Source organism: Schistocerca nitens, chromosome 2 (genome assembly GCF_023898315.1).
Source record: "Schistocerca nitens isolate TAMUIC-IGC-003100 chromosome 2, iqSchNite1.1, whole genome shotgun sequence".
NCBI classification, from domain to species: domain Eukaryota; kingdom Metazoa; phylum Arthropoda; class Insecta; order Orthoptera; family Acrididae; genus Schistocerca; species Schistocerca nitens.
This window is the reverse complement of record NC_064615.1, coordinates 75,512,520-75,537,619: the sequence shown is the minus strand read 5'-3', so window position 1 is coordinate 75,537,619 and position 25,100 is coordinate 75,512,520. Positions and strand designations below refer to the sequence as shown.

At 39.3% G+C, this 25,100-nt stretch overlaps 1 protein-coding gene across 1 annotated transcript in view; it reads left to right on the top strand.

The window, feature by feature from the left end:
• The window catches only part of LOC126235740 (puff-specific protein Bx42), a 58,523-nt gene that overhangs the window by 26,162 nt on the left and 7,261 nt on the right, over positions 1–25,100 (top strand). Inside the window, exons 5-8 of the mRNA XM_049944523.1 lie at positions 219–343; positions 6,038–6,107; positions 8,360–8,425; positions 8,519–8,635. Of these exons, the coding sequence (XP_049800480.1) occupies positions 219–343; positions 6,038–6,107; positions 8,360–8,425; positions 8,519–8,635 (378 nt within the window). The remainder of the gene's footprint in view (positions 1–218; positions 344–6,037; positions 6,108–8,359; positions 8,426–8,518; positions 8,636–25,100) is intronic.

Sequence of the window (25,100 nt, the reverse complement as noted above, 5' to 3'; positions counted from 1 at the left end):
ATAGTTTAACATTTATGCTTAAAGTGATAGAATCATTTTCCCTAATCTATCTGAAATTCATGTGAATTGTTGCTCTTGGATACTTTGTGCCATTTGAAATATCTGTGTTGTGTGTGTGTGTGTGTGTGTGTGTGTGTGTGTGTGTGTGTGTGTGTGTGTGTGTGTGTATTTTACACTCCAGTACTCATTTTACTGCCTTTTTTTCTCGTGTTTTTTAGGGACCAGCCCAGTATATTCGTTATACTCCTTCGCAACAAGGTGCTGCATTCAATTCAGGAGCTAAACAGCGTGTGATTCGAATGGTAGAAGCACAGAGAGACCCAATTGAGCCACCAAAGTTCAAGTAAGTTTAATGCAAACCTGTGAGATCAGTAGTTATTCAGTGGAAAAGTAAAAGATTTTTTACAGTAATGAAGAAGTCTTTGTTTAGAATTATTTTGTATTAGCAACAAACATAAACTTGTATGTGACATCAGTTAAATCTTTGCTCGAGCATTTTATGTGACGTGTGTATGTGTTTACTTCCCTCAAGCATATTGATTCAAATTCTTTTCCTTTATGTTATCTGAGCTGGCCAGTGTGGCTGAGCGGTTCTAGGCGCTTCAGTCTGGAACCGCGACGGTCGCAGGTTCGAATCCTGCCTCAGGCATGGACGTGTGGATGTCCTTAGATTAGTTAGGTTTAAGTGGTTCTAAGTTCTAGGGGACTGATGGCCTCAGAGGTTAAGTCCCATAGTGATCAGAGCCATTTTAACCATTTTTTATGTTATCTGATTATGCATGTCATGTGTCAAGAACTTAATGAACAAAAGAAGGTTTGTAACTGAAAAAAAAAATTCAGAAGGCAAGTTAGCAAGGAAATGCACTGCTATCAGTTCCCTTGGAGGTGGTTCTCCTCCACCACAGTACATGAAAAAATCACACAAAATACCCTACTTTATTACACTTACTTTTACTTCTAACTTAAGTATAAGTAAAAATTGTTTAACACCAATGGCAAATGATAGTCATTACATCATAAATAGACACATTTCATAGTTGTTATAACATTACAACAATTAGCACTAAATTTGACTATAGTACGAAAGGTGTGGACTAGAAAAAATTTTAAATGAAGTGCACATTACAATACAAAACATTATTCTAGATGATAACTCTTTTCTGAAACTGATTAAACATGAAAGACTTGGGTCCCTTTTCCCTTTGCAAAATAGCAAAAAGTCAACGTGCAGTAGCATAGATTTACTGATCATTACTTTATGAAAAACGAATAGTGTCACCATTACATAGCTTAATTACTACTCAAATCAAAATTAAGGGGATGGAAGTTGTACCAAATCATAGCCCGACTTGTCTACTCAACTCTGAGCACTACTCTTATTCAACCAGAAAATTAAATCCTCACAAAATGTTACCAAATAGTTGCCCTGTCAGAAATATTCACATCACTCTAGCACCACAGTTATTAATCAGCAAAATTACTTTTCTTCATCCCAGTATTACCACTTTAAGCTCACAATTCCTCAAACACAAATAGAAGTCTTTAAGATAACATAGATCCAATGATGCAGCATTATTTGACTTGTACCTCACAAAAATATTGCTCTTTATGGTAAACTCTCATTCCCAACTGCAGTGTCGTGAATTGCACTATATAAACAGTACCCAAGGTTGCCTAGTTCAAAATTAGATCATCAAGATAGTTGCACCACATTCGTTTGTATATAATTACCTTTTTCATTAATCATGTCTGTCGCCTCCATTATTTCACTTACCTTTCCTACCTCATTAGCTAGTGGAGTGCATTCTCAAAAATATCCCTACTGCAGAGACAGGCTCCCTAACCATTAAGAACCTAACATTGTTCATTATTTTATTATTTCATCATCTGATAAATAAATATCTGCTCTGCTTATCCACTGCAAAATTGGCTCTACTGAAAAACACTCCACAGTAACAGATCCTTATGCTGAGACAAACTTGACTCTCATTACCGATCAGACAAAATTGTCACTTAGAAAAACTATTATTTTACTGTATTCCATCTACTTGCTTCAGATTCAGGCAATATACATACAAACCTTGCTTATTCTTTCCACACATATTACTCCAGGCAACTATGTTTAAAGTTGTAATTCCTTAATGTTAGAAAAGGCTGTACCATGACACAGATAGATAGTTATCTCACTTATACTGATTGTACTGAACACAAACACTTATACTATACCACAATTAATATTAAGATGTTTTATACTGCATATTGCCTCTGCTGCTACACCAATGAGCTGATTACTTCAGATGTTAATTATCCTCCACATATGCTGACACCTTTGATTTTCGGTTTACTTTCCATTTGTTTGACAGACATTCTTTAACCATGGTTCCACTTTATTTTATTTCATCCTCTTATGATTACATTATTTATCACTAACACAACATAATACACATAAATAATACTGGAGAAACCTTTTTTAACATATCTCTATACTAAAATATCCTACTGCACAAAATCATGTGAAAGTCGAAGATGGACTGTGTCTGATTGACTTACAAACTACATATAGGATAGGAGAAGAGTTTGACTGCCTCAGGAAAAATGAAAAATGAGGCAGACACCTGGGGTAAGCATTATCGCCAGATAATGAATCCAACACAGAATGTTGAACCCCCTACTTACTATTTACTCAAGAAATTAGTTTCAAATATTACATCAATGCTGAGATTTTGAATTACTAAGAAATTGCACCCCAACAACTGTCCACCAATTTCACAGTTAATAGTTTCTCTTGTTTCACATTCTTTAATAGTTTACCAGTAGGACCAAGAATTTTTATTCCAGAAATATGCTTCACTACTATACACTCTGTGTTCTTAATAGATTCAAAAAATGCCTGTGAAATACCATTCAAATCACTACCACTGTCCAGTAAACACTTAACATGTTTACCTTGTACGCCTGCTGTTATTACAGGTTGACACACTTCGTTTTACTTATCATGTGATCTTCTCCATACAACAAATCGTCAATCTTTTCCCTGGAAAAACTATCATCCTGCTTACCAAAATATTTATGCAACCCACTGTCACTTTCTCTATGCTTTAGATTTTGTACTTCTTCCACCTTTTTCTCAATTTCAGCCAATTTTGAATTTACATTTTCTTGTACTTTTACCAGGTTTTCCTCTACCATTGCTGCACACTTGGTTTCTACCTCCATTTCTAAATCATTTTTAATCTGATTGATTTGGTTTTCAAGTTTAACCCTGTTTTTAGTAAAAAAAATTCCTGGCAGCTTTGACTTCATCCTTACACTGTTTTTCGGAAACCTCCACCCTCCTACTATAGTCATCCCAAAGTTTCTTTCTCTCTTCTACACATTTACTTCTCATTAATGTTATTTTCTCGTCAGTATTCTGCTCTACTTTCTTTTCACCACAATCTTCAACTACTGCATCCAATGTCTTATTTAATTCTGAAAGACTATCACTAACTTCCTTAATTTCCTTTTTGATTTCTTTCTTCAGTTCATGTTTTAAGTTAATCATGTCAGTTCTAATGCTATCAATTTTCTTTTTCCACCCTACAATACTACTCATAATTTGCCTTAACATCGCTTCCAAGTTTCCGTCTGCCATAAACTGTTGCCCTTGCTCCTTTCGCTACTAGGTTCCTCCCTCTTAACCTTAATGATTTCATCCACTTCAGTACTGTTTTCGTCCATTTCGCTCACATCACCACACAGTGTAGATGACGCTTTTATCATTTCATCTACAATAGGTCTTTAGTCACCATCATTCAAAGTTACATTCATGTCTGATTTATAATCCCTATCATCTACAGAACCAGAATCACTTACGTCCTTCTGTTCATTTAACAACTTAACCTCTACAGCTTTGTCCTCAGTCACACTGTCTTGTTTGTTAAGGCCACTCATTATGTATCACTCAATACAAAACCGCTTTTGATATGAAATTACCTTATTGTCATTCACTCTTCTTCTGCTGCTCTGTTGTTGTTGTTGTCATCTGGATCTTCAAGGCTGCGGCAAGTTGTAATTCTCTCGGCAAGGCGTCACAATTTGTAGTCCTACTCTTTCTGAAACTTCTTTAAGAATTTCAGTTTGTTTTTGAGCTGTGGTAATATCTGTAGTGTCTGATCATCTGCTAAGGTGAGGCAATCTACTGCAATATTACTTCTACCTAACTTGATTGCTTGTTCTATATTTTGACTTGACTTTTGTTCTCACTATTTTGTAATTACCTTTTCCAAAACAAAGTTAAACAGTAATGGGGAGAGTCCATCCCCCTGTCTAACACCACTCTTTATATCAAATGGTTTAGAAATTTCTCCCATGAATTTAACTTTAGAGCTAGTGTCAGTTAACATTTTGTTAACCAGTGTTAGACTTTTATTATCTAGCCCTTGTTCCTATAAAATTTGGAAAAGTGATTCATGATCAGTTGAGTCTTTTTAAAATCCCCAAATGTACGTACAATATTGTTACCAGAAATCTTTTGGTACCTAAGGATTAGTTTTAAATTAAGAATTTGTTCTGTACAGGATCTGCATGGTCTAAGGCCTGCTTGGTATTCACCAATTGTTCTTGAGCTTGATCAAGTAAACACTGCGAGAGAATTTTGTATGTGACTGGGAGAAGAGAGATTCCTCAGTAATTATTAACATCAGTTCTGTCCCCTTTATGCACTGGATGAATTGCCAGATATGTCCTATTAGTTGAGTGATCTCTTTTATAGTGTTAGGGCCATCTGATTTTAGTAGTTCTGCAATTATACCGTCTTCTCCGGATGTTTTATTGTCTTTAAGTGTCTTAATTCATTTAATTATTCAGGTATAGTCAGGTTCTTTAGAGTTAGTGTTGGTGATATTAGTTTGCTATAATAATAATAATAATGGTGTGTGACGAGGGCCTCCCGTCGGGTAGACCGCTCGCCTGGTGCAAGTCTTTCGATTTGACGCCACTTCGGCGACTTGCGCGTCAATGGGGATGAAATAATGTTGATTAGGACAACACAACACCCAGTCCCTGAGCAGAGAAAATCTCCGACCCAGCGGGGAATCGAACCCGGGCCCTTAGGATTGACAGTCTGTCGCGCTGACCACTCAGCTACCGGGGGTGGACATTAGTTTGCTATGATTGGAATTTATTCACTGGTTCTGGACAGTTTAATAGTTTTTCAAAATAATTAGCAAGTGCCTTACAATTTTCCTGCTTGTTAAGAGCTAAACTGTTGCTTTCATTTTTTAAGAAAAGGCTTTGTGATTGGTAACCAGCTAGTTTAGTTTTGAATGTTTTATAAAGGTTTATTATATTGTTCATTAATTTAGATGTTTCTTTTCTTACAGTTAGAAAGGTGTTGTAGGTATTTTCAATTTTTTTACTATTCGAATTTTTGAATGCCTCATACCTAGGCTTAACTGGTGTTTCACAATCCACATTCCACCACGGGTGTTTTTGTTTATTTCAACACGGAATTAAATTTGTTGCTGTTTCGATGAACTTTTCTTTTGGGCTTTGCCAATTGTTGGATTGTTTTTTTGTCAAGTTCGCTTGTTTGAGTTTGGGTTATTTTAGCAGTGTCAAATTTAGGAATAACATTTTTTGTTTTGAAGAGTTTTTTTTTTTTTGAGGTTGAAGTTTTACTTTTATTCATGTTAAATAATGGTCAGAATCAATGTTAGCCCCTTTCCTAACTTGGAAATTTAAAATTTCTAAGTTGTTAGGGTATGAAATTACTACATGATCGATTTGAAATTCCCCAATAAATGTATTGGGTGCCTGCCAAGTTTTTTGTTTAGAAGAGTGCTTTTTAAAATGTGTTGACATTATTTTAAGGTTAAAATTTTGCATATTTCAACAATTCTTTGGCCATTTTAGTTTGTCCATATATATATGCAGGAAATCCACCCATCATTTTCTTATATTTTTTTTCTTTACCTCATTGAGCATTAAAATCACCCATTAAAACTGTGCAGTTTATTGTTTGTCTGAATGTCTTTTAAGTGGATCTTTATTGCAGGATCAATAAGAAAATACCACGAGGGCCTCCTTCACCACCTGCACCTGTTATGCATTCTCCTACAAGAAAGGTGAGTTTTTGCACTGTATTTTTTATAAGCCTATCCATATATGCATGCATTTTGGGAAGAAAAAAACAGAGATTACTTCCCATCCTCTTCATCAGTCGTTTGACATCCATTGCTGGATAAAAGCTTCCTCCAGGTTTCTCTATACATTACAAGCTTCACGCTTATTTCATCTGATATGTGTATGTACCAATCACCCAATTTGGTCTTTCCTACAAATCAGGACATGTACAGAAGAACTGTTTTTTCCAATCCATCTCCATTTCGATTAGTCATAATGTTGTCTTCCATTGTGCTGTGTTCTCTAACTCATTTATTTGTTTTTCTGTCTCTCCTGGAATTCTCAAATTACATTCCCCAATTGCTTGATGGGAAACCAATAGTCTTTCGGTGTTTTTCACATTAAAAGCTCATGCTTTTTGCTGTAAATCAGAACTGATAATATACACTGACTGTAAACTTTCAGTTTCATACATTTTGGAATCTTTGTTTTAAAAGCACTGTGTGGTTTATGGAAAGCATTTGATCCTAAATTTACCCTTCTGTATATTCCTCAACTGCCCTAAATACAACTTTGTAGCATTAACATTTGGAGTGTTGGTTGCACCTTATTTTAGTTGTATTGCAGATGATTTTTCAGGGCTGCTTTCAAACATGCTCTTTAATTTTTCCTTTAATTGTTGAGGGCTATCTGCACTAGAGGCAAATAACTTTTGTTGTACAGAATCTTTTTGCCTGACCCCTCTTCCCGTTTTTAATCTGCCCCTGAAACTCTATAATCACTTGGAGTTTGAAGATGTTTAGGACTGCCATATTCTGTGGAATGTCTTTATTGGCTGATAAAATTTGGTCAGTTTGAGTTCCATTTTGATCCTACAAAGCTTATCTTCTATTTGTTTTCTTCTGTAAGAATGCATTTAAGACAAACATGTTATTCTTGGCAAATTGCAGTAGTGTTTGACTTGTCATTTCTAGCTTGATATAAGAAGTTGCCCACTGAAGAACCAGTCTTTAGGTGTTACACTACTTTCACTTTGAAATCTCCCAAGGATGATTTGCATCATTTATTGGATTTTGCAAACCTTTGTAAAAGTCTCCTACCTCCTCATCAGATTGTGAGCCAGTTGTTGCACAGACATGAATGATTTCTATGGAGTATATTTTAATTATTTTTAAAACAAATCTTATCATTCTGCAGGAAATTTCTTCAGTATCTGTACATTTTATTGAATTTTCTGATTTTCCATAAACTGTACACTTATATCCCCACCCCTCTGCTGTAGTCTTCTGTACTAAAACACATCCTCTGATTTTAATTCAGTTTGTCCTTGGTTTCTGTGGCACAGTTCTGGTAACCTTAACATTTTATTTGATGCTATTTAGCTCCTTTTCCAGTTTGACTGAACCATTTATAGATTCTAGAGTTATGGAATTTTTTGCTCCTAAATCAAAAATAACAGCATTAGGACTTCCATGTTATTGTTTAATTAGCCAAACTGTGTGCAAATAGATGTTGTTTCAAAAGCTTCTCCATATGCCCTGCAGCGTAAACCCATTGCCTATGTTCCCTCTATCCACTTCTCCCAATGTTATTTCAACCAGGCAGGGATACCGACATACCAGATACTCCAACAACCCTTTTGGTGCACTTACCTGTCGATGCCCAAAGAATTTGATGACACATTAGTGACAGATCCTGGTTGAATGATGCTCACAGCAGTCTCTGACCAGGCCGGAATATGTCCGCATCTCAAGAGTATGGGACCAGTGCTACCATTTTTCAAGCTGATCATGTAGCAGCAAACTCTGCAAGTCAGTTTTCTCATTTAGCAGTCAGTCTGTCATAAATAATATATTATCCCAGAAGATGTCAGGCATGGAATTACCATACTGTCTGCAGTGTAGGTTCGTGGGCAGTTATTCCATATTTTTTATCCATAAAGCCATTCATCAAGTGTTTTGTGGGTATCAGCAGCTGTATAATATGAACATCTGGATTGGACACTGGGATCTCCCCGATTGGTTCCTTTCATTCTCACTAAGATGCAATTATTTGCTTCCTTCATTCCTTAATAAAGTCATCTTTTGCAGCCTAGAAAGATACTATATGTACGACTACATGTATTTTTGACAAGCAACTGTACAGTGCATGGCAGAGGGATATTTCGTGCTTGCTGGTATCTGCATTAATAACAAAGCAGTGAGTGAAGACTTTATCAGTTTGTATTGATTTTAATCTATCTTTTTCTTTCCAGGTGACTGTAAAGGAACAGAAGGAGTGGAAAATACCACCGTGCATATCTAATTGGAAAAATGCAAAAGTAAGCCCTGCATATGTGATACACAAATTTGTTGGATTGCTTCTGCTTTCAAATATTTCTATGTGGTTCAATCAACTATTTTCTCTCTTTTAGGGTTACACAATTCCACTTGATAAACGTTTAGCTGCAGATGGTCGTGGACTTCAACAAACCCACATTAATGAGAACTTTGCCAAGCTAGCTGAGGCCTTGTACATTGCAGACAGGAAGGTAAATCAACACTTCAATTTCATACATAAATACTCTTACAAAACTAATATATTCATTTTGTCTTGGAAACAATAAGCAATTAGTAGAGTTGAGATCAAGCAATTGTGTGGTAAAGTAACATTTCTGGTACTCAAAAATAGTTTTATGTAAGTGATGAAATCCCATGTTCCCTTGTGTCAGTCCCCAATTTCAAATAAATTAGTTTAATTTCAGTTCATAATATGGTTCTAAAATTTTTCAAGATATAACATATTAAGTTAGTTTTACAATAAAGATCTGTTTCTTTTACTTTTCCAAATAATTTTTGCTAGTCTCAACACATCTATCCATCCTTGAAAACCAAGAATCAAACATTATTTTGCAAGAGTTCAGTGGCAGCTATAATTGAGTTAGCGTAAGATGACCTCTGGCAGTGCTGTTGCTAGCTTTCAGCTCCATATCGCTAACAGTTGCACGTGAAAACAGTAGTCGTCTATAACGCTACAAGAGCACTAAGCCATAGCCATATAGAAGTGTACAAAATTGCATTCCTCTTTTAAGGGAGGCACATGTACGCATGTAGCTGCCGTGCCCAGCTCATGGCAACTGTCGGGTATCTTCTTATGCCAACTCAACTATAAATTCATTTGTTGTCCTAAAATTACAGAAACAAAGTGAGATGGCTTAGACTTTTAAAACATATGACATTTATTTATGTGCACCAGGGCAGAAATCTCCACTTGCCCACCCTGATATTAGTTTCCTGAATCACTTGGGATGTGTACTGAGAAATTTTTTAAAAAAAGTAATTAATTTACTTCTCCAATTGTCTGCAAGTTGACATTGTTCTTCATTTCTGATGATGTCAAGATGTTCAGGTATTCTTAATCACTTTCTTGTTTCACGATTTGGCTGGAATGTCATAGTAATAGAGATGATGCTCCTGTTCACTTACAAATACCACTCTAGAATTTTGTAGTTTTGTTACTGTGGTGGCTTTCTCTTTAGTGATTGATCAAGAAATTTGTTTTCAGTATTTAATACCTCAGAATGAAGCACAGATTTTGTCAGTCTCTCAGAAGAATTGTATGGCTAAATTTAAAGGAGGGTTTAAGGGTAGGTCTAAATATTCCACCTAAAATTTGAGTAAAAACATGTTCTCATTGCCTTCCACCATTGTCAGTATTAAAACAACTTACTGTATTTGCCCAAATATAGCCCACACTTTTATTCCTAAATTTTGGCTTGAAAAATCATGGTGTAATCTACAATCAGATTTTCCACCTTCAGGTGGTAAATCATCAACTTCAAAATGACATTTACACATATCTTACATGTTGAAAAACTTAATACAGTAGCTTTTCTTAAAAAAAAAAAAAGAAAAGCAATTTTATTTCACAAAACTGTATCAACTTGTTTGTACAACTTCTTCACTTTCTAAAGAGCCACAGCGTGGCGACTGGTGGGAGTCAATGTTTCAGTATAAAACAGATGGCCTCAGTCGATACCAACAGCTGTCTCAGTCAGCCAACATAGCTGGCCATAGTTAGCAGATAACAGTATGCTCAAAGCATGCTCATAAACAGAAGCAGACATGCATAAACCAAGAAATTCCAAATGACAGAAATTTATATGTATTTTAATTTGATGCAGTTTAAATTTGATGATGTGTTCAGTGATGCTACTCTTTGTTACAAAATAAGTAGCAGTACTGCTTAAATCAAATTTATTATTAACAGTATTTGAAAGCCTTTTAGCTACTTATAATGATGCATATATTTTACTTCATGCTTTTCATTTTACCAATCGGAAACATTGTCAGCTGTAGGGTTTTTGTGTGATTTCCACTTACATTTGGAAATCTTATCTGCTTCCACATTTTTAATAATTGCAAATATGAATTTCAAATACATTGAACAGGCATAAATCATTTACAAACACTGTGACCACACAAATTAAGAAATGTAATCAAGTATAGTTTAGACGGATTAAGGCAAAATTCACACAACATTGAATAGATTACTGGTAACAAAAAAATTTTATTACTTTTGCCGAAAATATATAACTACAAGTACATTAAATCTGAACACAACAAATCATTACACGGTTGGTCTAATTTACTCCAGACTATCAGTTCCACCCAAATCAAGCACAGTCACTTCTCATATAACAATGAAAATAATCAATTGTGACAAGGAAAGTTGCTACTCACCAAATAGCGGAGATGCTGAGTCGCAGATAGACACAGCAAAACGACAACAATACACACACACACACACACACACACACACACACACACACACACACACACACACACACACTCGCTCACTCAAACGCAACTCACACACACGACTGCAGTCTCAGGCAACTGAAACCACACTGCGAGCAGCAGCACCAGTGCATGACGTGAGTGGCGACTGGGTGGGGGGAAAGGAGGAGGCTGTGGCAGGGAGGGGGAGGGATAGTATGGTGGGCATGGCAGACAGTGAAGTGGTGCAGGTTGGGCGGCGGGCAGGGGAGGGGGGGGGGAAGTAGCGGAAAAGGAGAGAAATAAATAAAATAAAATAAAAGACTGGGTGTGATGGTGGAATGACAGCTGTGTAGTGCTGGGGTGGGAGCAGGGAAGGGGCTGGATGGGTGAGGACAGTGACTAACGAAGGTTGAGGCCAGGAGGGTTACGGGAACGTAGGATGTATTGCAGGGAAAGTTCCCACCTGCGCAATTCAGAAAAGCCGGTATTGGTGGGAATGATCCATATGGCACAGGCTGTGAAGCAGTCATTGAGATGAGGGGTATCATGTTTGGCAGCATGTTCAGCAACAGGGTGGTCCACTTGTTTCTTGGCCACAGTTTGTTGGTGGCCATTTATGTGGACAGACAGCTTGTTGGTTGTCATGCCTACATAGAATGCAGCACAGTAGTTTCAGCTTAGCTTGTAGATTACATGACTGGTTTCACAGGTAGCCCGGCCTTTGATGGGATAGGTGTTGTTAGTGACCGGACTGGAGTAGGTGGTGGTAGGAAGATGTATGGGACAGGTCTTGCATATAGGTCTATTACAGGGGTATGAGCCATGAGGTAAGGGATTGGGAGCAGAGGTTGTGTAAGAATGGATGAGTATATTGTGTAGGTTCAGTGGACAGCGGAATACCACGGTAGGAGGGGCGGAAAGGATAGCGGGTAGGACATTTCTCATTTCAGGGCACGACGAGAGGTAGTCGAAACCCCGCCGGAGAATTTAATTCAGTTGCTCCAGTCCTGGGTGGTAATGAGCTATGAGGGGAATGCTCCTCTGTGGCCGGACGGTGGGACTTTGGGAGGTGGTGGAAGATTGGAAAGATAAGGCATGGGAGATTTGTTGTTGTACAAAAACAAAAATACAAATACTGTTTAGAAAAGTCTCCCAGAAACCTGGGTCCGAGAAGACTTACCTGATGGGATGATCAGGAAAGACTGACTGTTGGAGACTGCACCAGATGAAATTTGAAAACCTGAGAGCTTAAATGTGGAACACAGGGTAATGTGCAAGACAGACAGACAAGTCAGCAAACGAAAGATTTTGAAAATTAAAATGTAGTGAAGACAGTTGAGGCAGATTCTTTATAATCATTAAATTATTCACGATTACTGACACGCTGCAATGTTAAAAGTTCTATGGTGTGATGGGAGGAATTAACATAAATTAAGGCGAGGTGGGTGGTGAGAACCAAAGACATGTTGTTGTGCTAGTTCCCACCTCAGGAGTTCTGGGAGTTCCAGATGGTTCGTGGGTAAAACAGGCACCGAGGTCACAATTTTCATGTTGTAGAGCATGCTCTGCAACAGGATATTACATGTTGCCAGTATACACTCTCTGCCTATGCCCATTCATCCTAATTGATAATTTGGTGGTAGTCCTGCCAATGTGAAAGGCTGAACAGTGTTCACATAACAGCTGGTGTATGACGTGTGTCATTTCACAGGTGACTCTCCCTTTGATAGTATACGTTTTGCCTGTTGTAGGGCTGCAATAGTTGGTGGTAGGAGGGGTGCGTAGGACAAGCCTTGCAGCGGGGATGGTCAAAGAGGTATGAGCCATAGGGTAGGGAGACTGTTCCAGGAGGAGCGTAGGGTCTGACAAGGAAATTGCAAATGTGAGGGTGACAAAAAGCTTTCTTGGTGTGGTGGGCAAAGTCTCAGACAGAATGGATCTCATTTCAGGGTATGATTTTAAGAAGTCAGGGTCTTGTTGAAGTAGCTAATTAATACATTCAAGACCAGAATAATATTGAGTGACAAGTTGTGTGCTCAGAAGTTGTTTTTTGGGGGGATCGGCAGTACCAGGATTGGATGCAATGGCCCGGGGGCTTTTTAACTAGCCTGTTGGGATGATGTGCATCCAGTGAAGGCTGAAATAAGAGTGGTGGTGTATTGCTGTAAAGTGCCTACATCCCTACAAATACATTTGCCTCAAGTGCCAAGGCTGTAGGAGAGGGAATGTATGACATGGAAAGGATGACAAGTGTCAAAATGTAAGTACTGATGATGTTTATTAGTAGGTTGATGTGGACAGAAGTGTGTAGCTGGCATTCGGTGTGGAGGAAAGATGTCATCAGTGTATCGAAACAAAACCAGGGGCCGAAAACTTATGGATCCCAGGAAAGCTCCCTCCAAGTGACCCATGAAAAAGTTGGCATAGGAAGAAGCCATCCTGGTTCTCATGACTGTACCCATGATCTGTTTGTGTGTCTGCCCGTCAAAGGTGGCGTAATTGTATAAAGTTAAGGTGAGCGAGAAGGATCTCATAGGCTTGGAATTAGATAGGCGTTGACTGAGGAAATGTTCAGCAGCAGCTGACTATGCACATGGGGATGTTGGTATAGGGAGAGATGGAATCAGTGGTGACAAGCAAGATGTGTTGTGGTAGTAGGACAGGCATGGATTTCAGATGATCTAGAAAAATGGTTAGTATCTTTAATATAAGAGGGTAATCTTTGTACTATTGATTGCAGGTGTTGATCAACTAAGGAAAATATGTATTCGGTGGGTGCTTTGAAGCCAGCAACTATAGGACCATCAGGATGATTGGGTTTGTGGATCATAGCAAGAAGGTGAAAAGTGGTGGTGTGTGGTTTGGGTGGAGTAAAAAGTTCTATGAATTGAAGTGTAAGTCCTTGTGAAGGGCCTGAAATTTTAGGAGGGACTGCAGGTAAGTTTGAATCACAGGGATGGGATTTAGATGGCAGATGCTGTATGTAGAGGTGCCACTGTTGCCTCCCAGACCTGTAATAACTCATAATAACAAGAACCAATCACAACAACACACTGTTCCAAATTGCTCATCCAAAGCACTCTACTGCAAGACTTGTCCTATGCACCCTTCTACCACCATCTATAGCAGCGCTGTAAGTGGTAAAACATATACTGTCAAAGGGAGAGACACCTGTGAAATGACATGTCATATACCAGCTGTTATGTAAACACTGTTCGGCCTTTCACAGTAGCATGACTACCACCAAATTATCAATTAGGATGAATGGGCGTAGGCAGAGGGTTTATACTGGCAACATGCAATATCCAGTTGCAGAGCATGCTCTACAACATGAAAATCGTGACCTTGGTACCTGTTTCACCACATGCGCCAACTGGATTCTTCCCCCAGAACTCCTCAGGTGGGAACTAACATAACAACATGTCCTTGGTTCTCACCACCCACCTGGCCTTAATTTACGTTAATTCCTTTCTTCACTGTGTTTTAGTTTTCTACATTTTACATTTTGTGACTTGTGTATTTTTTGCCATCCCACCTCTGTTACATACAATGCCCTTTACTTTTCACTCGTATTAACTTGGTGCAAGATGTTTTAGTAGTAATCTCTGTCTTGCATATTACCCTGTCTTCAACGTTTAAGCTTTCAGGTTTTCAAATCTCGTCCACTGCAGTCCCCAATCTGTCTTTCCTTCTCATTCTGTCCCATAAGTCTCCCCTGACACAGGGTTCTGGGTGACTGTCTAAAAAATGCCACATAAATATCAATGTTGCATAAAAATGTTTGTGAAGATTTTATCTCGATTAAAAATACAGAACAATAAAATCTTTCGTGCATTGTGCAATTATAATTCATAGATTTTTTGTGCATAATGTAAGGTGATAAAATTCTTATCAACAGTTGGACACTATTATTTCCTGTAACAATAGTAAACATTGTGGCTTCCAGTGTTACAAAGTTAAAAGATTGTCAAGACTGCTTCTAATCAATCCAGTACGTGTTAACACTACTCCTTCCCCTTTACCTCTTTTCTTCCTCTGTTCTACTCATAGTTTTCCATGTAAAACAGTTTGCAGTTTAAGAGAATACGCTCATATTTGGGAGGAAATGCATTCGTATTCCTGTTTAAGTCCGTCATTATTTCCTATTACTTCCCAAATAATTAAGGCAAATTTTTCATATTTAGTAGTACCCATCTGCACATTCCTGTCAGGTAGTTGTCATTACTTTGTTTGTGGTATCCGCAAATCACTTCAATCAAATGTTAGGAGAGTTTCTTGAGGGGGGACATAGCTCCTTCTCCAACTGTAGACCAGGCTTGTCCAACAAAATCACTTGACTTCATTCATACCATGATAAAATAGTTATTTATTTGTACCCAGGATTGTTATTATGTTATTGGTATTATTTTAAACTCTGTTAATGTAGTGTAAGAATTTATTCATTTATTCAGGGTGTATACGACCTGGGAGATCCGGGAAAAACCCGAGAATTTTTTCATCCGGGAGGAAACTGGGAAAAAACCGGGAATTTTTTAGAATTCGAGGAATTTTTCATTGTTTTTGTTTTCAGTTAAATTTTTGAAATTTTGATTGCTAAGAACCGACACTGTAACAAAGGATATCACTGTATCCCGCTGCTGCAGAATAATCCTGCAGCAATAAAACATGAATGGGAGAAAAAATGAAAATAAAACTTATATTGCAAAAGGAAATGTGCCGTATACAGCAACAAAACACAGTGCTCATACAAGTGTCTGCTAACAGCAAAGTATGTCAAAGGCTTTAGGAAGACTACGCAATGCTTCGTAACAACAAATTGCCTCCGATGAGCGAAGCGGGATCATGCACTTGCGCAGTTGAGTAGTACCTTCTCCCGCTTTTGGGTACAGAAATGTGGCTGTTGGCTGTGTAAGCAGTCGCAGCAAGCAGCTAGATGTTACTGGGAAAAACTTTACTGGAGCGCCCAAGCTGCCAGATTCATGCATGCACAGCAGGCCCAGATCAGGGGGGAGGGGAGGGGGTCGCAAATTCATATTCTTGAGGAAGAAAACCTTGTTTCACAAAGTGCCTAGCATCCATTGAACGTTAGTCATATCGATTATTCATATGACTTTGAAACGCATTCCTGTCACTTTTTGAACATTTTTGAACACATTCTAAGTTTATTTCTGAATGAATCGTAAGTTGATTTGTGAATGCCTGCATAGTGTACATGATGTGTCTGTCAGGGGAATCCTCATCGCATGTAGAAACAGACTTTCCTGCAGACATAAGGAGCTATACGACTAGAATGGAGTAAGGTCAAACGGACGAATGCCAACGGGTGTCTGATTGTGTGGTTGATTGGTTTTGCAAATGATGAGTGTTGTCATAATTACTAGCGAAATCCATAGGTTCAGACTACAGGAGTGGAAATGAACGAATAACAGGTAAGAAATATTACGTATTACCTTCTCGGTATATCCAAGAAAATGAAATTTTGACAGAGAATTTTTGACCAGATCGCTATACTAGCAAGTGCCAGTTGTATAGTCCCTGGCTAGCAGCCGCTTTAAGTTCTATTCTGGAAGAAGTGCGGAAAATGCATTGTACGAACATCTAAAAACGCCTAACCGGAGAATAATCGCGGGATAAGTAAACCAGTGATTCTGGCAGAGTTAATGAAATTAAACTGCGAATAAGCTTTGACATTGGCAGGAATAGTTACAGAATAAGTGATAAGAAGACTGTTTGTTAGAACGAGGAAGGAGGAGAAACGGGGACATCACACAAATTATGGAACAATGTGACGATTCCAAGTTTGTATAAAAATTTCGTACTAATACTTTTCGATCTCATGCTTGAGAAACTGGAGTGTATGAATGAAGCGTGAAACTATTTCCTAACGTAAAGCTTTTTGCTTGTAGTAGGAAGGCCTAATAGGCCTTTGATATTTGTACTTTGTGAATTGTATTCTGTCGTTACAAGAAAGACCATTTGTGCCAAACAGTCTTGTTTATTTGGTGTGTTTTACAATTGTTGCAGGACTAGGAAGGCCTGGCTTTTTTTTAAAATCTAGCATACAATGACAAAATAGATGTAATCAGATCGGGAAACAGCACGTTTTGGGTCCTATTTGTATTAACAGCTTCTTCAGTATTAGACAGCGACATTTCGATTTTTCATGTAGCAAAACGTTTGACGAACTTTGATGAGGTAATAGATTCTTTTGCAAAAAGGAAAGCATGCCATGTAAAGCTGTTGTAAGATAAGAGAGAAAAAAATTCTCGGAGCTAAGGATTGTCTCGCTTGTTTCGTGTCTTCACTGGGTTTATGTATCCTATATTTAATTTATTGTTACACAAAGCAGCAAGTTCTTAACTGATAGGGAATAAAGAGTGCAAATTTTCTGAAGAGTTCTTTTCTTTTTTTTCTTTAAAAAAAAGGGGGAGGGGGTGGGGGTGAGACAGAATGTCAAACTGGCCGACTGTAAGCAGGAGAGGCACCACAGTACATTTTGATTTCCACTGTCTGGAATATGGTTTGATGGCACCCATTACAAAATATACACGTTTCAATTCCACAGAGCAAAATACAGTGATGTGCGATAGAAGAATACTGTGTGAAGAGGTGTGGCACTGCACTTTGGCACACTTACGACCAAATAACATGTCTTACATTTCCTCGAACACATATGTTTTATTCATCAGACTCTTCAGGAAGAGGTGTGCTAGAAAATGAACATATTTTTGAAAATTCGATTTTTGACATCCTATCTCAAACGCTCGATGGAGTGGCAGGGTATTGCGCCGGTTTGGAAATATTGTAGATCCGGGGCTGATGCGCAGAGCAGTCTAAGTTATAGTAGGGAAGTGGGTAGTCTCCACGTGAATACAAAACAGATTTCTGTGTCTAGGAGCTATCAAGTGAATTGAAATACATTCACATAATTACGGAAGGCTAAAATGTGTTGTTAGTTGCAAATTTTATTTTATTTCCACCTTTCTGACAGTCAAGCATTAATTGCCTTGCAGAACAATGAAGTTATTTTTGTCATTTGCTAAAGAAACTCTCATTTTTTAATCTTTTACACTGAGGCAGACAATATATTCTAAGCGAATTGTTTAATTCCACACACTGTTCGCTGTATTTCAAATACACATTTTTATCTTCTAGCACGTATGGCATTATGTCATAATCAAGAACCAGACATGAGATAACACAGTATTGGTACTCCAAGAAAATTTACATCCCGAAAACCACTCCGTGAAGCTTAATATCAGGTTGTGGCCTACTTTACTGGGAATCTGGTCATATGAATGTGCACATTTTAGTATGTGTCACAAAATTCCGATGCTCTTGGAGTATCCTCTGACATCTTGTTTCTTTTATGACATAATGTAAGATCCCTTAATGTTTTACACGTACGAACACAGGGTCTCCCTACGACATTGTAGTCGCACAAGCGCGGAGCACAGTGGCGCCCGTCATCTGACGCTCTCTGGCAACTGCAGAAATGAACATACTTCTAACAGGTCGCGGGAAAATATTCCGAATGGTGGTTTGTAAACCGTTACCATCAAAGTAAATTTCCTTTTACGCAAGTTGAACTATGTGCGAGAATGTACGATGAATTTCTTAAATCACAGAGCGTTTGACTCTCGTTTAAAAATCAACTCTTTAATGACGAGCTATTAGATGAATTTCGAGCCCAGAAGATCAGACATTTATGTCATTATTAAAAAATTTTACTGGTCCATTTGTGTGATATATCTTAAATTGTAATACACACATAAAAGACATTATATGTGAAAGCTTAGTTTCTCTTGCTGCGTATTAATCTTTTAGACCAATATTATATGTGAAAGCTTTGCTTTTCATGTAGCAGCACTATGTATATTAGTTTAAACCATTAACTTTTTCTGTTTGTGTGTTCACACTACTTAACAGTGATGTTGCTATTTTCTGTCTACATCACGTATCATGAGCTCTGAATACCTGCTGTCATCAGCTGGCGGAATCATGTGACATGAGCTATGACTGGCTTACAAAAGCACATCGCTATCTCGAATTCAATGCTTCAGAAAGTAACACACAGTGTTTGGTGGAACTCGAATTTATTCTTCCGTAATACGAAAATGTGCAGCGTACATGTTGCTGCACATCACAGATATTTCCAAAACATGGTTTTTTTCCCTGTGTTTAGTTTTCTAAAGCACTGGGAAATTCTACGCCCGTGTATAAAACCATAACCATTCAAAGGTCTGATAAGTTATACAGTTCCGAGAGAAAATATACTATCAGTTAACAGGGAAAAATTATGTTTCACCCGGGAAAAGTGTATTTTTAACCGGGAAATCCGGGAGATTTTTTTTTCCTTGTCCACGTATACACCCTGTTTATTTTACCGTTGACAAAAACTTAACTACCAACCTAGGAAACACAACTCCTGCCCATCGCTGCTCTAAATTTCCCAATTGGAGCAACAAACGCAAATAAACACTGTTTACCAGGCTTCCTTCAAATCCACATCCAATTGTGCATTCTATATGAGTGTTTGGTGGTCCCTATCAGTATATTCATTAGACCTGCCAATGCCATTTAGGTTCGCTGCATTTTGTACTTCCATTTTGCATTAACGCTGTTAACAGTCAACATATAACTCGTATGAAATCTTTCTGATGGAATACCCTGAATTAGCTATTTCCTACAATGGTGCACCACCACCATGCAGTGTAATGTAAAACGCTGTTAACAGTCAACATATAACTCATATGAAATCTTTCTGATGGAATACCCTGAATTAGCTATTTCCTACAATGGTGCACCACCACCATGCACAAAGTTCTTTCTGTTGACATAGCCTGTGTTCGATCTTAATAATTGTTTACTTAAAAAATTTGTTACCAAAAACATGATACTGTAATGACCTTGCAGTAAATGCTGTTTTGCACTTTGTCTATACACATGTGATCCTCTCTCTCTCTCTCTCTCTCTCTCCTCCCCCTCCCCCCTCTCCCGCTTCCCCCCCCCCCCCCATAACAGGTTACTGTTTGTATTGTTATACTTCTTGTACAAATCCTAGAATAATCTTCAATTGTCACTTCTATAACTTGAAACAAGTCAATGTGGCACATTGATAATGCTATAGACTTGAAATTGGGAGGAATTAGGTTAAAACCCCTTGTAATAGTGCATATTTAGTTTCTCTGCAGGTCTCCCAAACCCTCACGGCAAATTTTGGGATGGTTTGTTTGCAAATGATATGAGCTATTTCCTTCCTCATCTTTGTTCAGTGTGCAGTTGTTATTCTGCTTACATCATTCACGCTTGGAACCTTTCTTTCCTTCATTTAAGGAACTTGAACTCAATCGAATCGCTGATTTCAGAAACAACTCTTGTCCACAGAGACTGTTTTTCAGAAAAATGCACAAAAATTTTAATTTCATACATTAATCTTTAACTGCAAAAACATAGTGCACTATCCAGTGGTGTATGTGTATGTATTTTTGGGTGCAATTGCAGGTATCTCGCTTAAAAGGAAGTATTTCATAAATACCAGGTCAAGTATTGTTTCTGAAATACACTCCTGGAAATTGAAATAAGAACACCGTGAATTCATTGTCCCAGGAAGGGGAAACTTTATTGACACATTCCTGGGGTCAGATACATCACATGATCACACTGACAGAACCACAGGCACATAGACACAGGCAACAGAGCATGCACAATGTCGGCACTAGTACAGTGTATATCCACCTTTCGCAGCAATGCAGGCTGCTATTCTCCCATGGAGACGATCGTAGAGATGCTGGATGTAGTCCTGTGGAACGGCTTGCCATGCCATTTCCACCTGGCGCCTCAGTTGGACCAGCGTTCGTGCTGGACGTGCAGACCGCGTGAGACGACGCTTCATCCAGTCCCAAACATGCTCAATGGGGGACAGATCCGGAGATCTTGCTGGCCAGGGTAGTTGACTTACACCTTCTAGAGCACGTTGGGTGGCACGGGATACATGCGGACGTGCATTGTCGTGTTGGAACAGCAAGTTCCCTTGCCGGTCTAGGAATGGTAGAACGATGGGTTCGATGATGGTTTGGATGTACCGTGCACTATTCAGTGTCCCCTCGACGATCACCAGTGGTGTACGGCCAGTGTAGGAGATCACTCCCCACACCATGATGCCAGGTGTTGGCCCTGTGTGCCTCGGTCGTATGCAGTCCTGATTGTGGCGCTCACCTGCACGGCGCCAAACACGCATACGACCATCATTGGCACCAAGGCAGAAGCGACTCTCATCGTTGAAGACGACACGTGTCCATTCGTCCCTCCATTCACGCCTGTCGCGACACCACTGGAGGCGGGCTGCACGATGTTGGGGCGTGAGCGGAAGACGGCCTAACGGTGTGCGGGACCGTAGCCCAGCTTCATGGAGACGGTTGCGAATGGTCCTCGCCGATACCCCAGGAGCAACAGTGTCCCTAATTTGCTGGGAAGTGGCGGTGCGGTCCCCTACGGCACTGCGTAGGATCCTACGGTCTTGGCGTGCATCCGTGCGTCGCTGCGGTCCGGTCCCAGGTCGACGGGCACGTGCACCTTCCGCCGACCACTGGCGACAACATCGATGTACTGTGGAGACCTCACACCCCACGTGTTGAGCAATTCGGCGGTACGTCCACCCGGCCTCCCGCATGCCCACTATACGCCCTCGCTCAAAGTCCGTCAACTGCACATACGGTTCACGTCCACGCTGTCGCGGCATGCTACCAGTGTTAAAGACTGCGATGGAGCTCCGTATGCCACGGCAAACTGGCTGACACTGACGGCGGCGGTGCACAAATGCTGCGCAGCTAGCGCCATTCGACGGCCAACACCGCGGTTCCTGGTGTGTCCGCTGTGCCGTGCGTGTGATCATTGCTTGTACAGCCCTCTCGCAGTGTCCAGAGCAAGTATGGTGGGTCTGACACACCGGTGTCAATGTGTTCTTTTTTCCATTTCCAGGAGTGTATATACTAATATATTATTTAATACGGAAATCATTCAGTTATTGATGTGTGTTCAATATTGGTGTAGTATGAGATTATGTTAATTGAATAACACACAATAGCAGGAAAACAGTATATGATTTGCCCATTTCTTTTTTCAATTTTTAACTTTTACCTTTATGAATTTGATGAAGTTGCACAGTCAAATTTTGAACTAAATCTGTCTTCACATTGTTTTACATTACACTGCACTCCTTTATTGTACTCACAGACCATATCTCCAAGTTCAATTGTTGACTAATTGTAGACTGTGGTGTAAAATTCATGGACTTTATCTGGAATATATCCTAATTTCTTGATGCCAGCAATTTTCTCCGAACTTATTGGCACACGTGTTATATGCTTTCTCTGTGGGAAAGGGAATTCAGGAGTTGCAGTCAATACAAAGACAGAAAACTTACATCACAGAGCTGTGGATATATGCCTTTCAAATCACAGTACAAGAAGTGTTACTTTCGTATTCATATTCAAAGAATTTGGCCCCACTAATGACTGCTTCCCCCCCCCCCCTCCCCATGAACCATGGACCTTGCCGTTGGTGGGGAGGCTTGCGTGCCTCAGCGATACAGATAGCCGTACCATAGGTGCAACCTCAACGGAGGGGTATCTGTTGAGAGGCCAGACAAACGCGTGGTTCCTGAAGAGGGGCAGCAGCCTTTTCAGTAGTTGCAGGGGCAACAGTCTGGTTGATTGACTGATCTGGCCTTGTAACACTAACCAAAACGGCCTTGCTGTGCTGGTACTGCGAACGGTTGAAAGCAAGGGGAAACTATAGCCGTAATTTTTCCCGAGGGCATGCAGCTTTACTGTATGGTTAAATGATGATGGCGTCCTCTTGGGTAAAATATTCTGGAGGTAAAATAGTCCCCCATTCGGATCTCCGGGCGGGGGCTACTCAGGACGACATCGTTATCAGGAGAAAGAAAACTGGCGTTCTAAGGATCGGAGCGTGGAATGTCAGATCCCTTAATCGGGCAGGTAGGTTAGAAAATTTAAAAAGGGAAATGGATAGGTTAAAGTTAGATATAGTAGGAATTAGTGAAGTTTGGTGACAGGAGGAACAAGACTTTTGGTCAGGCGAATACAGGGTTATGAATACAAAGTCAAATAGGGGTAATGCAGGAGTAGGTTTAATAATGAATAAAAAAAATAGGAATGCGGGTAAGCTACTACAAACAGCATAGTGAACGCATTATTGTGGCCAAGATAGACACGAAGCCCATGCCTACTACAGTAGTACAAGTTTATATGCCAATTAGCTCTGCAGATGACGAAGAAATTGAAGAAATGTATGATGAAATAAAAGAAATTATTCAGACAGTAAAGGGAGACGAAAATTTAATAGTCATGGGTGACTGGAATTCGAGAGTAGGAAAAGGGAGAGAAGGAAACGTAGTTGGTGAATATGGATTGGGGGGGGGGGGGGGGGGAGGAGAAATGAAAGAGGAAGCCGCCTGGTAGAATTTTGCACAGAGCACAACTTAATCATAGCTAACACTTGTTTCAAGAATCATAAAAGAAGGTTGTATACATGGAAGAATCCTGGAGATACTAGAAGGTATCAGATAGATTATATAATGGTAAGACAGAGATTTAGGAACCAGATTTTAAATTGTAAGACATTTCCAGGGGCAGATGTTGACTCTGACCACAATCTATTGGTTATGAACTGTAGATTAAAACTGAAGAAACTGCAAAAAGGTGGGAATTTAAGGAGATGGGAACTGGATAAACTGAAAGAACCAGAGGTTGTACAGAGTTTCAGGGAGAGTGTAAGGGAACAACTGGCAGGAATGGGGGACAGAAATACAGTAGAAGAAGAATGGGTAGCTTTGGGGGATGAAGTAGTGAAGGCAGCAGAAGATCAAGTAGGTAAAAAGAAGAGGGCTAGTAGAAATCCTTGGGTAACAGAAGAAATATTGAATTTAATTGATGAAAGGAGAAAATATAAAAATGCAGTAAATGAAGCAGGCAAAAAGGAACACAAACATCTCAAAAATGAGATCGACAGGAAGTGCAACATGGGTAAGCAGGGATGGCTAGAGAATAAATGTAAGGATGTAGAGGCTTATCTCACTAGGGGTAAGATAGATACTGCCTACAGGAAAATTAAAGAGACCTTTGGAGAAAAGAGAACCACTTGTATGAATATCAAGAGCTCAGATGGAAACCCAGTTCTAAGCAAAGAAGGGAAAGCAGAAAGGTGGAAGGAGTATATAGAGGGTCTATACAAGGGCGATGTACTTGAGGACAATATTATGGAAATGGAAGAGGATGTAGATGAAGATGAAATGGGAGATATGATACTGCGTGAAGAGTTTGACAGAGCACTGAAAGACCTGAGTCGAAACAAGGCCCCGGGAGTAGACAACATTCCATTAGAACTACTGATGGCCTTGGGAGAGGCAGTCCTGACAAAACTCTACCATGTGGTGAGCAAGATGTATGAGACAGGTGAAATACCCTCAGACTTCGAGAAGATTATAATAATTCTAATCACAAATAAAGCAGGTGTTGACAAATGCGAAAATTACCGAACTATCAGTTTAATAAGTCACGGATGCAAAATATTAACACGAATTTTTTACAGACGAATGGAAAAACTAGTAGAAGCCGACGTTGGGGGAGATCAGTTTGGATTCCATAGAAATATTGGAACACGTGAGCCAATACTGACCCTACGGCTTAACTTAAAAGCTAGATTAAGGAAAGGCAAACCTACGTTTCTAGCATTTGTAGACTTAGAGAAAGCTTTTGACAATGTTGACTGGAATACTCTCTTTCAAATTCTGAAGGTGGCAGGGGTAAAATATAGGGAGCGAAAGGCTATTTACAATTTGTATAGAAACCAAATGGCAGTTATAAGAATTGAGGGGAATGAAAGGGAAGCAGTGGTTGGGAAGGGAGTGAGACAGGGTTGTAGCGTCTCCATGGAGAAGAAATAAAAACTTTGAGGTTTGCCGATGACATTGCAATTCTGTCAGAGACAGCAAAGGACTTGGAAGAGCAGTTGAACGGAATGGATAGTGTCTTGAAGGGAGGATATAAGATGAACATCAACAAAAGCAAAACGAGGATAATGGAATGTACTCGAATTAAGTCGGGTGATGCTGAGGGTATTAGATTAGGAAATGAGATACTTAAAGTAGTAAAGGAGTTTTGCTATTTGGGGAGTAAAATAACTGATGATGGTCGAAGTAGAGAGGATATA